The sequence below is a fragment of the Marmota monax genome, unplaced genomic scaffold, assembly GCF_021218885.2.
Source record: "Marmota monax isolate L192 unplaced genomic scaffold, Marmota_monax_Labrador192_F-V1.1 WCK01_AAM20220418_F8-fsc00108, whole genome shotgun sequence".
NCBI lineage: Eukaryota > Metazoa > Chordata > Mammalia > Rodentia > Sciuridae > Marmota > Marmota monax.
The window spans coordinates 4,992,154-5,005,451 of NW_026694593.1; the positions used below are offsets into that span (position 1 = coordinate 4,992,154).

The 13,298-nt window shown below is 45.7% G+C and overlaps 2 protein-coding genes across 2 annotated transcripts in view; one reads left to right on the forward strand and one right to left on the reverse strand.

Moving 5' to 3' along the window:
- The window catches only part of Pogz (pogo transposable element derived with ZNF domain), a 50,286-nt gene extending 46,317 nt beyond the window's left edge, over nt 1-3,969 (forward strand). Inside the window, exon 19 of the mRNA XM_046421691.2 lies at nt 225-3,969. Within this exon, the coding sequence (XP_046277647.1) occupies nt 225-1,896 (1,672 nt within the window). The 3' untranslated portion in view covers nt 1,897-3,969. The remainder of the gene's footprint in view (nt 1-224) is intronic.
- Nucleotides 3,970-4,817: 848 nt separating this feature from the next.
- Psmb4 (proteasome 20S subunit beta 4) lies at nt 4,818-7,580 on the reverse strand. Its single transcript, XM_046421810.2, has 7 exons — nt 7,401-7,580; nt 6,958-7,164; nt 6,588-6,734; nt 6,334-6,415; nt 5,530-5,646; nt 5,111-5,199; nt 4,818-4,924 (listed from the first exon to the last, which is right to left on the reverse strand). The coding sequence occupies exons 1-7, from the start codon at nt 7,538-7,540 to the stop codon at nt 4,912-4,914; spliced, it is 795 nt and encodes a 264-aa protein (XP_046277766.1). The 5' UTR covers nt 7,541-7,580; the 3' UTR covers nt 4,818-4,911.
- Between the last annotated feature and the right edge of the window lie 5,718 nt (nt 7,581-13,298).

Here is a 13,298-nt window from a genome sequence, read left to right on the forward strand (position 1 = left end):
TTATTTTTTAGTTTTCGGCGGGCACAACATCTTTGTTTGTATGTGGTGCTGAGGATCGAACCCGGGCTGCATGCCGCTTGAGCCACATCCCCAGCCCCACAAAAACTCTTTACTTCATGATTTAATTTTAGTTTTACAGTATGTTCACTATGATTGTCATTTAAATTTCTTAGTTTAATTGATCTTTCTCCTCCTTTCTTTGCTCTCCAACCCAATGCCCTTAGGCATGGGCAGACTCGGGACCGAGTGCATGACCGGAATTTGAAGAATATGTACCCTCCTCCTTCCTTCCCTCCTAATAAAGCTGCCACTGTGAAACCTGCTGGGCCTCCTGCCCCAGCTGAGCCCGAAGAGCTGCCCATCCCTGTGGCCCAGGCACTCCCATCTCCAGCCTCCACTGCAACCCCACCACCAACTCCCACTCACCCCCAGCCTTTAGCCCTCCCACCCTTGGCCCCAGAGGGGGCTGAATGTCTGAATGTTGATGACCAGGACGAAGGGAGCCCAGTCATCCAGGAACCTGAGCCAGCGTCAGGTGGCGGAGGCAATGGGGTTGGCAAGAAGGAGCAACTTTCCGTGAAGAAGCTTCGCGTAGTCCTTTTTGCCCTTTGCTGCAATACAGAACAGGCCGCTGAACACTTCCGAAATCCCCAGCGACGCATCCGGCGTTGGCTTCGTCGTTTCCAGGCCTCCCAGGGGGAGAATCTAGAGGGCAAATATCTAAGCTTTGAGGCAGAAGAGAAACTGGCCGAGTGGGTCCTGACCCAGCGAGAGCAGCAGCTGCCTGTGAATGAGGAGACCTTGTTTCAGAAAGCCACCAAAATAGGGCGTTCTTTGGAGGGGGGGTTTAAGATCTCCTATGAGTGGGCTGTGCGTTTCATGCTGCGACACCACCTGACTCCTCATGCCCGGCGAGCTGTGGCCCACACCTTGCCAAAGGACGTGGCAGAGAATGCAGGACTCTTCATTGAGTTTGTACAGCGGCAAATTCATAACCAGGACCTACCCTTGTCTATGATCGTGGCTATCGATGAGATCTCCCTGTTCCTGGATACAGAGGTGCTGAGCAGCGACGACCGAAAGGAGAACGCCCTGCAGACCGTGGGCACAGGGGAACCTTGGTGTGACGTAGTGCTGGCCATTCTGGCAGATGGCACTGTCCTTCCCACCCTGGTTTTCTACAGAGGACAAATGGCTCAGCCTGCTAAGGTGCCGGACTCTATACTGCTAGAGGCAAAGGAGGGTGGCTACAGCGATGACGAGATCATGGAGCTGTGGTCATCCCGAGTGTGGCAGAAGCACACAGCTTGCCAGCGCAGCAAAGGCATGCTGGTGATGGACTGTCATCGCACTCACTTGTCAGAGGAGGTACTGGCGATGCTTAGTGCCTCGAGCACCTTGCCTGCAGTGGTTCCAGCAGGCTGTAGTTCCAAAATCCAGCCATTAGATGTGTGCATCAAACGAACTGTCAAGAACTTCCTGCACAAAAAGTGGAAGGAGCAGGCTCGGGAGATGGCAGACACTGCGTGTGATTCTGATGTCCTGCTTCAGCTGGTGCTGGTCTGGCTGGCTGAGGTGCTAGGCGTTATCGGGGACTGTCCTGAGCTAGTTCAGAGGTCCTTTCTTGTGGCTAGTGTCCTGCCAGGCCCTGATGGCAACATCAGCTCACCTACACGCAATGCTGACATGCAGGAGGAGCTCATTGCTTCCCTGGAGGAGCAGCTGAAGCTGAGCGGGGAACAGTCTGAGGAGCCCTCAGCTTCCACTCCCCGGCCCAGGTCGTCTCCTGAAGAGACAGTTGAGCCCGAAAGCCTTCATCAGCTCTTTGAGGGGGAAAGTGAGACGGAGTCTTTCTATGGCTTTGAAGAAGCTGACCTAGATCTGATGGAGATTTGAGTGTTGGGGTCTTGAGCGCTTGTGGAGTGGGGGTGGGGAAGTGGGGGAGGGGAGAGGGTTAGGGAAAGGGGCATACCAGGGTGAGGTACTTGGTTTATATTTTTAATTTTATGCCACCACCCCCCCCCAACATTGACTTACACATCCCTGTGAATTTGTGGATTATTAGAAAACTAGTAGTGATCACGTCTGAGCCAAGGAGCTGGCCCATTGGTCATTTACTTCCGCTAAAGTTTTTTGTGACTTTTTTTTATTTAAATTACTGTGTTTGGTATTTTTCTGATAAAAATCAAGAAAAAGAAAAAAAATCCTTTATGGGCGAATGTTAAATTGTTTTGGTTCCCCTTTTACCTCAATTGTACCATAGTACTTCTGGGTTTTTTGTTTTACTGTGTGGCCAATGTCTTTGGGCATGATGCTATCTAATAACCATTGTCAATGTGAGGACATTTCTGAAGATGGGAAAGACAAAAGTATGTAGCTCACAAACTGGTTTATATATACATGGATAAAAGAAACTTTTTTCATTGTGGTCTTAACACTTTTATATAAAAATGAAAATGGAAAAAAAATCCCACTGAACTCTCTCTTCCTTCTCCTTTTCCTTCTCTTTCCAGAGATGTTGTTTCTACAGCAACTCTAGATATAAAATTGTGGCTTTAAAAATGCATGAAACCACCTTTAATCATCCAGAATGATGAATAGATTTGTCTTTTTCTCACCACCCTTCCTACAACAGGAACACAACAAAAACAGTATTTTTTGCACTTGAGATCCTTGGCCCTTTCCCCATTCTTAACACCATCACTCTGGACAAAGGATCATACATGTGTCATTAGCAAACGAGGTACTGAGGTGGTCAAACAATGTTAGGGTGGAAGCCATTCCCAGTTATGAGTCTTCATCCTGCAAGCCCTTGGGGCAGTCCTTGCCATGTTGAACTTCATCCTGTTGAGTGGACAGCATGCCTGTTCAAGATCACAGGTCCTGCAGCCAGGAGCTCATTGTGCAGATGTTAAGTGTTGAACTTTAAAAAAGCAACAGCAACAACAACAAAAAAAAACCACTTGTTGCAAATCCTGCTTACCCTGTGACTTTCCCACATTTAATACTTAGAGAAGAATTCTGACACGAAGAACAGTGGGGGTGTGCACAAAGAAACAGACATGAATCTTTATTTTTCACTGCCAGCTTCAAGGAAAGAAAATCTTTTTCTACAATTTGCATGAGGGATTTTTTTTAAAACAAAAAAACTATGTACTCATGGTTATAAACCAAAATGTACTGTACCATACAGAGAAAAGGAGCAAAAAAACCAAGTCCACCTTTCCCACATCTACACCACTCTTCTGTCCATCCTGAGGCTATCAGCAATGTTTCCCTCCTGTGAGCCGAGGAGGCAACCTGCACAAGCTTGTAAATGGTTCATCTTTAAAATGTACATAAGTGGAACCTTTAATAAAATGAGGGGAAATGGATTTATAAACTGTCTTTTTTTCTAGGTGACCCTGTTTAAAAGGCTTTCACAGACTGGGGTATGCTCAAGATGTGAGGGGCCTGGTGGTGACAGGTGTGACATTTGTTACCACCCATTTCTCTCCCTGCCCTGTTTTTGTTTTTTAACCCCCAGCACACTATAATATAGTGAACTGGAGCAGTCCCTTCCAGAACAGCTTGGCCAGCTTTGTGACCTGTGGCATCTGAAGCTGAACTAAGGATCCACCTGAGCTTCTCTTCCCCAGCTTTTTGCCTGATGCCACTTTGACAGACTGTGGACTTTGACAGCCCTCTGCCTTTGAGAAAGCTCAAGACTATGGTCACTTCTGTCTACAACCTAATCCTACTCTTTGGTAGTCTCCGCAGCAGCCACAGCCTTAGCAGAGCTGGGTTTCTGGCCTCTGCACACTGACTTTCTGGATGGGTTAATTTTTCTAAGATCATACTACAGTGATCAGCTGGGTTTTGGCCAGGAAGTTGTCTTTGTGGACTCTGCCTGCATGGCTTAGTAGTAGAAGGTTTTTTGTTTTGTTTTTTATAATTCAGTTTAATCAATAAACAAGTATTTATTGACTACTTTGTGTTGAGACTGAATGTGTAGAAGTTTTATAGTTGAGCTCATGGTTTTCTTTTGCTTAAATTTACTGTTGCCTATATGCTTTCTCAAAAAGATTTGGAGAGGATATACATCAGGACCATCAAAGGAGTTCATTTTTAAAGTTCAAACTTTAAAACCATTCCAGGGATGCAACATTAGTAATATCCAACAGTCTGACTCAAAGGCTATACTTGGGACTTTTAATGAAATACTAGTAAGTAATTTCCTGACATTGCTAAAATTTAGTAGATGAACACTTTGGTTAAATATTGTTACACTGCTCAACAGTCCCCACATAAAAAGTGAGGTTAGAGGGGTGTGTGGGTTGGAGGTTACCACATCCAGCCAAGGGTAACTTGTTTTTGTTGTGCTGTTTATAGATATGACAGTAGAGTGCCTTTTGACGTCTTATATACATGGAGAATAACTTAATATCCCATTCGTGTGATTGTAGATGATGTGGAGTTTCACTGGTTGCATACTCATATATGAACAAAAGTAATCTTAGACATGCAGTATTTCAGTTGCTCTGTATATCTTTGAAATAGTGTTTTAATGATGGTTTGAAGCCATCAATAATGAGAAAAAACTCTTCTAGAATCTAGTGCAGTAGGGAAATTTTTTCAACAGCATCCAGTTGTCACAAAAGATCAAGTGTGGCTTCTACAGGAAACTGTCCCAGATTGACTATCACAGGTCTTCTGTACCTTCATACATAGAATGAAGAGCCTAAGGTTCTCTGATCAGGGAGAGAGATGATGCACAGCAGTATTTGTAGTTTAGCCCTTGGTGTGACCCAGTCAGAACAAAACCACTTGGCAAGTACTTTGAAAGACTGATTTATTTTACAAAAGAAAGGCTACCTTTGAACCAACCAAGTTCAAAGTTAAAGGTTACAATGTCAGGATAATGCAGCTGTATCATTCAAAGCCACTAAAAAAGAAAAGAGCATTAAAAAATTAGAATAAAAAGTATAAAGGCATCAATTTCTAAAAGCAGCTCTACCCTCCAACCAAAACCCTCTTCAGGTTTTCAGGTGGAACCCTCCAGAAAAGCCCAGCTTAGTGCAAGCCAACTATTCTACCACCTACTGTTTTCCCTACTCTAAATTTCAATCACCTGATCATGTGGGCAATATCCCAGTTGGTCTCTGCAGACAGTGGTCCCTCTATTTCAACACCTTTTTCAGTTACAGTGGCGATTTGAAACTGAAAGAAAACAGCTTTCAATGAAAATGGACAAGCTCAAATGAAGGAGTGTGTGCAAACCTCCCCCAAAAAATATGGAGTTATAGAAATGAGCTAATCTGTTCAGGGTTTACAAGTATCTACAACCTGCCAATTAGTTACCAAATTTTTTTGTTAATATTTCTCTAATTTGCAGTTGAACACATTACCTTTATTTTATTTCTTCATTTTTATGTAGTGCTGAGGATCAAACCCAGCGCCACGAACAGGCGAGCTAGGTGAGTGCTCTACTGCTGAGCCACAACCCCAGCCCCTAGGTTACCAAATTTTTATTATTCATTCATTCCTCACCCTGTTATAAGAGCGGGCATCTCGATAATACAGCACTCGCATGCAGCGTTCTACTAGTTCTCGGGCCTCAGCCTGGCTCAGCACTGGCTGTTTCTCCAGAACTTCTCGAAGAAGAGGCTAGAGATTGAGGAGGAAAAATGTGGGAGACATAAGGGGATGAGTAATAGGCTCTCTGTCTCTAACGCATACTATAAATAGCCATAAATGAGTGAAGAGGTCTACCTATTTTGTCAGTGAAATGCTTACTAAGACTTTTTTTTTAAGAGAATTTTTTTAATATTTATTTTTTAGTTTTCAGTGGACACAACATCTTTTTATTTTATTTTTATATGGTGCTGAGGATCAAACCCAGCGCCGCATGCATGCCAGGTGAGCACGCTACTGCTTGAGCCACATCCCCAGTCCAAGACTTTTATATATATATATATATATATATATATATATATATATATATATATATATATATATTTTTTTTTTAGTTCAGTTTTTTTTTTAATAATACCTTTATTATTTTTATGTGGTGCTGAGGATCCAACCCAGCGCCTCACTTGTGCCAAGTGAGCACTCTACCACTGAGCCACAACCCCAGCCCCATAAGCCCCTCTTAAAGGGTTAGAGCACCCACTCTGTGCACATACTGAATCTAAGTGCCAACATTTATAGATCAGATACAAAGAAAACCAGCTGCCCAGCCTAGGGATCCGAGCGTGTCCCTCATCAGAATTCCAAGAGCAGGGAAGCAGACAACCACTAAATCCCGGATTTACTACTCTCCTCTCTCCCACCTCTAGACCCACTACTTACCTGTGCCAAGTATGCACCATAACCAGTGGCCAGGGAAGGGGCTTCATAAGCTACACCAAGCATGTCCACATAACCAAGGAAGCTAAGGACACAAGGGGGCACAGAACTCATTTAAGCTTAAGTTTCTTAGCTGAAGAATAGGTTCATGGGTTCTGAGTTACAAGAGAAGGATGGCTTGGGGGGGTGGAGAGAGAACAGACACTACACAGGAGCTAGGTTGGGTGGTCAAGTAAGTTATCTGTATTCAAATAAACCTCTCTCCATTAGCATAGCCTCCGATGACCATGGTGTTCCACAGAGGGTTCATCTTGGAGCGGCGGCTGTACATGGCCCTGGTCAGCCACGAGTGAATAGCTCTAGGGCTATAGCTGTGGCCATCTCCCAACAGTTCCTCATCAATCCTTAAAAGGAATTGGTTGTGATAAAGATTGAGAATGGAAGTTGGGATCTCCATCCACCCCAAAAAGAAGTCATCAAGACCTAATCGCTTCCGCCCGCCCCGGCCACACTTCCGACCCACAACTCCCCCAGGTTTCGGGGCAGCCTCGAGCCTTCGCCCCGCTCAGGGAATAAAGCAGGACCTCCACCCCGACCTGGAAACTCCTCCTGGGCGCCGGGACTTACACCATCTGGCCGAGAACCTGCTTCAAATACTGGAAGTCGGCGTAGTCCCCGGAGGCTCCCAGCATAGTGCTGTTGTTGACGCGCATGATGCGGGAGATGTTGCGGAAACGGGCCAGCGAGCCGTAAGAGCCCAGCATGTCCGCCGCAATCACCACGCCGCCTTCGAACTTCACGCCGAGGACCGAGGTCCCGGTCACCATGGGGTTCCTGCGGGGTGGGGAAGTCTGGCGACGGGCGGCGCGGGGACGGCCCCGCGTCCCCTCTCCGAGCACCGGGCTCCGCTTCTGACATGCAGGTCACCTGCATTCTCCGCGCTTCCCCTGCGATTCGCACGCCCAGGGTAGTCCCTCGGGAGTCCCCACGTCGCCCTGCCTCGCTAAGAACCAGCCGGGAGCACCAGGCCCCCGGTCCCACCCCTACGCAGCCTAAGGGGAAGGACTTACTGGGTTCTCGTGATTGGACCCCCGCAGAGCGCGGACGCTGGGCCCATGAAGGGATCCGGAGTGGATGGGATGCGATAAAACTGCCCAGGTGCCGGACCCCCGGCCCAATGGCCAGACCGCGACTCCCAGAACGGTTCCATCTTAGTCACCGTAGCAGAAGAAATGAAAGCGCCGGCGCCCGCGGAAGCGGAATTGGTCCTTCAGTGCAACACTTTTCTTCTTCCCGCAAGCCACTTCCAACAGCCATGTTGGTGAGGTCATATCCGAAGATAGCGTGGGCCTCAGTAGCCCCTGAGACCGACGGTTGGAGTTGCCCAGCGTCGAGTCGCGTCGCGTCGCGTCTGGACGGTATTCTGATAGTCGTTTCAAGGAGGGGGGATGTGAAGGGTGGGTATGGGGTGGGGCGGCGGACACCTGGAAACACCGACCCGAGCGAGGGGTCGGCCCTTCTGGTGTTTTTCTTTGGGGTTGCTACAAATAAAAATAAAAAGCGAATGACAACATCGCCGGGCGTGGTGGCCCTCGCCTGTAATCCCAGCGGCTCGGGAGGCTGAAGCAGGAAGATGGCAAATTCGAGGCCGTTTGCAGCAATTTGGCGAGGCCCGGTGTGTCGGGGGCAGCTCAGCGGTGGAGCTGCCCGGGGCTGCGCGGCCGGCGTCCGCCCACAGCTAAGGACTATTTCGGGGAAAAGGAATAAAACGGTATCGTTCTGTTGCATATTGTCTGCGTGTACGAGTATGTAACAAGTCCCATCCGTATGTACAAGTATAACGGACCAATAAAAAGAAAAGTGGTAAAAAACAATATAAGAACTAAAAGTTAATAAATGAAAATAAAAAGGACTGAAAATGTGGCTCAGTGGTTAAGCTTCCCTGGGTTCAATCCCCAGTAAGCCCCCGTCCTAAAAAAAAGAAAGTATCAGTGAATCCAAGATCTGTACCTCGAAATCAGCCCCATGTGGCAGGCATTATTCAACCCATTTCATAGATAAGAAGCCAGATTTGAGGTAGACTGGTTAAGCCCTATCACACCACCAGGAATGGTGGAAATGAATCTTCAAACCCAGAATAAAAAAGTAATCCTACCTCAGATGGCTCACTTAGTCTCTGGGACCTCAGACAAAACGCTGAGAATGTCCTTATTGTCAGATGCCTGTAGTCACCTCTTAAGCAGCAGAAACATTCCACTGAGACTGTCGGATTGAAACTAAATTCTGATCGGAGGGTGGTGGCGCAGGCCTGTAATCCCAGGGCTGGGGAAGCTGAGGCAGGAGGATTGCAGCTCAAAGCCAGCCTCAGCAACAAGGAGGCACTAAGCAACTCAGTGAGACCAAAAATAAAAATAAAATAGGGCTGGGGATGTGGCTTGGCGGTATAGAGCCTCTGAGTTCAATCCCCAGTAACCTCCATCCCCACCAAAAAGAAAAAGAAAGAGGGGCTGGGGATGTGGCTCAAGCGGTAGCGACATGCGGCGCGGGTTCGATCCTCAGCACCACTCAGCACACACACTCACTCTCTCTCTCTCTCTCTCTCTCTCTCTCTCTCTCTCTCTCTCTCTCCCCCCCCTCTCTCCCTCTCTCTTTAAAAAAAAAAAAAGAAACTAAATTCCAGGGGTTCCCCTCTCAATGTGACCCTAGGGGGGCTGGAAGCAGTGTCTTTAATCAAACTGGTAGACCTTGTCCAAGGTAAACAGTCTGACACTAGTTTTAGTGGTAAGAACAGATTTTAATTCCTTGTTCTTTAAAAATAGGTATTCTGAACACTTTTCTCCTGAAATCTATATTCCACCCAGAGGCTCACTCATAAACAGTAGGTGCTCAGTTGTGGTGAGAATCGACTTGAGGGAATCCAGGAAAGCTGGCTCCTGGCTACCAGAGATCTGATCATATAAACTTCACATCAGCCTGCCAGCAACGACCTGGCTCCGTGCTTGTTCAAGGTGGCTGGCTGGTTTTAAGACTCTGGTAGAGCTAGTACCGATTCCAGAGATCAGGAAGGAAGCTAAATGCTTAAATTTAGAGTCTAAAAGAAAAGTGAAGGATCAGAGCTGTCCAGCCTGAGAGTGGGATGACAGAAACCAAATCACGGAGGGCTGGAGCTGCAGCTCAGTGGTAGAGCGCTTGCTTGGCCTGTGCGAGGCCCTGGGTCCCATCCCCAGTGCTGAAAAGAAACAAGAAGGAGTAGGAGCAGGAGCAGCTTGGCAGAAATCAAATCACGGACAGTGCAATATTCCAAAGCTCCGGAAACTCCGCTAAGGTGTCCAGTTGGCTCTTACTTTTTCTTTTTTTCCTTAAAGCCTTTTTTTTTTTTAGTTGTAGATGGGCACGATACCTTTATTTTATTTATTTATATGGCGCTGAGGATCGATCCCAGGGCCCCACATAAGCAAGACCACTGAACCTCAACCCCAGCCTGGATGGCTCTTACTTTCAGTTTAATTCGCATCTGACTGGTTTTGTGAAGGGGCAGGAAGTCCTTGATTATAGGAATTCCCAGAAAGCAAATAAAACTAGACTAAGTTGGAATTAATAACCATTCTCACCACCACTCCGCAAACATTTTTACTGTTCCACTTTTTAAAAGAATGGAATTTGAAGCTTCAACCCCCAAATAGGGATCACTGCCTGACCTAACCTGGCTGTAGAGGTTATAACACAAAAGATGAAAAAGAAAACACGTCCACTTGGTCCAGGCTGCGTTAGCATGTTGACCTCCTTCCAAAGAGTTTCTCATTTTTATGTCCTTTAGAGTTCAAGTCTGTAGCACCCACCCAGCGCTCATCACACTTGTTAGAAGACTGCCTGCTTCCTAAGGGAGAGTCCCACCAATGTAGAAACTGAGTCTTACAGTGGTGCCTTCTAATGCACAAAGGCTCTGTTGTTTGGTTGTTGTTTTGCAGTCCTGGGGATTGATCCAGGGGTTCCTACTTGCTATGCAAGTGCTTTACTACTGAGCGACATCACCTGATCTTTCTTTTTTTTTTTAATCTGAGACAGGTATAGACTGGCATAGAAGACTGTCTTTTCCCCAGTGAATGGTTGCTTTCTGTTTTCCGTCCTTTTTTTTTTTTAATATTTATTTTTTAGTTTTTGGTGGACACAACATCTTTGTTTGTATGTGGTGCTGAGGATCGAACACGGGCCACACGCATGCCAGGCGAGCGCGCTACCGCTTGAGCCACATCCCCAGCCCTTCCGTCCTTTTTAATCCTTGTCAAGTCATTTGATCGTAGGTGAGCATTTACTTCTGGCCTCTCTCTTCTAAATCCATTGGTCTAAGTTTCTGTCTTTATGTCAGTATCAGAGTGTCATTTACTGTATGTTTTGAAATTTGGATCATGAAACCTCTAATTTTATTCTTCTTCAAGGCTGTTTTCATAAAAGTGTTGTGGGGGGGGGGTTTTGTTTTTGTTTGTTTGTTTTTTTGCTTTTTAGTTTTATTTTTATAGACTATTTCCTTTGGGGTAGAGATGGACAGTTGTTTTCTTTCACTGTCTTCTGGCTTCCATTGTTTTTGTGGAGGAGTTACCCCTTAGTCATAGTTTTATTTCTGTGAAGGTAGGTCATCTTTTCTCTGTCTCTCTCCCTCTCTCTCCCTCTCTCTTCCTCTCTCTCTTCCTCTCTCTCTCTCCCCCCTCCCTGTCTGAATTCTCTTCTTGGGCTTATGGTTTGGAACTGGAATGTCCCCAAAGGCCCATGCAATGAATGTTTGGTCCCCATCCCATGACATCCTTGGGAGGTGGAACTTTAGTAGGTGGGGCCTAGTGGAGGCAGCTAGGTCATTAGGGGCGTGCCCTTGAAGAGGACGGTGGGACTGTACTCCTTCCCCTCTTTCTGTCTTCCCCTCCTGCCACCTTCCTCACCTTCTGGCCACCATAGGGTAAACAGCTTCCTTTGCTCTGTGGTCATACTATGAGGTTCTGCCTCACCACGCGCCCAAAGGCAATGGGATCAAGTGATTATAGATAGAAACCTCTGAAACCATGAGCCAAATAAACCTCCCTATTAGTAGTTTACCCCGGGTGTTTTGTCACAGTGGCAGCTGACTGACAGAGTGTGCTACTAGGGTATGCCTGGGCAGGATTTTATCTGTATCTAACCTACCTGCATTTGCTAAGCTTCTTCAGTCTGTGGGTTGAATCTTTTATCAGTTTTGGAAAATTCTTGGCCATTATCTCTCTCTCTCTCTCTCTCTCTCTCTTTTTTAAGAGAGAGAAAATTTTTAAAATATATATATATATATATATATATATATATATATATATATATATATAGTTTTTGGTGGACACAACATCTTTATTTTATGTGGTGCTGAGGATGGAACCCAGCGCCCCACGCATGCCAGGCAAGCACGCTACCACTTGAGCCACATCCCCAGCCCTATTATCTCTTTGAATATTGCTTTTTGCCCAAACTTCTTTCTCTTCTCCTCTGAGACTTCAGTCCTGTGCTAGATATTTGAGCATCTCATGTTTCCTGCCTTTTGTTTGTTGTTGTTGTTTTCATCCTCTCTCGATGGCTTCACTTGGAGCATTTTCTACAGACCTCTCTTTGAATTCACTCCCCAGGCTCTGCTATACTCAATCTGCTGTTAAACTCATAACTTAGTTAATTGATTCCAGATTTTGTATTTTTTCCAATTTTAGAATGCCCATTTGACATTTTTATAGACTACAGTCCTCTGTCTAAATTCTCCATATTTTCATCATTTTCTCTATTTTTTATAATTTATTTTTCAGTTTTAGATGGACACAATATCTTTATTTTACATTTATTGGTGCTGAGGATCCAACCCAGTGCCTCATGCACACTAGGCAGGTGCTGTACCACTGAGCCACAACCCCAGCCCTTCATTTTCTCTATTTTATTTAACATGTCAATCATAGTTATTTTTACATTCTCAAATGCTAACTCTAATATAGATGGTCCCCCACTTATGATGATTCAACTTATGATTTATCACCTCTACAGTGGTGCAAAAATGTTCCACATTCAGTAGGGAAACCATACTTTAAAATTTGAACTTTGATCTTCCACGCTGGTGATCTGTGCTGTGATACCCTCGTGCAGTGCCAGGCAGCGGCAGTGAGCCACTGCTCCTGGTCAGTTGTTCAGTCACAGGGGCAAACAGCTGGTTCCCCATAGAGTTTGTGTTGCAAAGCTATGAAGTTCCGTAGGCTAAGGGCATTAAGGGCATTTTCCACTATGGTATTTCCAACCTATGACAAGTCTATCAGGATGTGACCCCACCATAAGTCAAGGGGCGTCTGTATCTGGGTCATGTGTGGGTCTACTTCTCTATCGTTTATTTTTTCTTTTCATTTTAGTCCTGTTTTCTCTTTGCAAATCTTATACCTTCTTATTATTTGTCATAAGTTACGAATAATTGTTATATTACCTTCCACTAGAGAACATTCTCCCTTTTTCCAATTGGGCAGATGGAGGTCTGATCACCTCGGTCCAATCAGACTGTGTCAGGTTGGGTTTCTGTTTCAGTCTGGCAATTCCTATTCTTCAGGCATGTTTTTCACAACCTTTTGATTGAAAATTGAGCTCTGAAAAGCTGGAGGAGATTGAACTAGCTCTCCAGACTTCTGCTTCATGCAGCCACAGAATCTGGCAAATATCTTGGGGGGGACACCATTTGAGTAAATGAGGTCCTCTCCCTGTGCTAGCTCGGCAGGATTTTATTTCCTGACCACTCATGCCAAACTGCAGGAGCTTCAGACTGCCTTTTAGAAGCTTGTAGCTCCACTCTGGTCTCCTGTGCATGCCCAGTGCTCAGCAAATATTCCATGCGTAAAACTGGACATAGTTTGAGGCCTCTTAAATTTCTAGCTTGCTACTCTGGTTTTACATGATCACTAAAAACTATGTGATTTCTCCTGCCCAAGCAAAGC

Excerpts from the sequence above, each read along its gene's own strand:
- Psmb4 (XM_046421810.2), bottom strand. The coding sequence starts at position 7,540 with ATGGAACCGTTCTGGGAGTCGCGGTCTGGCCATTGGGCCGGGGGTCCG. Across the intron at positions 7,165-7,400 it reads GGTCCAATCACGAGAACCCA|GAACCCCATGGTGACCGGGA; the intron begins GTAAGTCCTTCC and ends CCCACCCCGCAG. Across the intron at positions 5,647-6,333 it reads ATGGTGCATACTTGGCACAG|CCTCTTCTTCGAGAAGTTCT; the intron begins GTAAGTAGTGGG and ends CTCAATCTCTAG.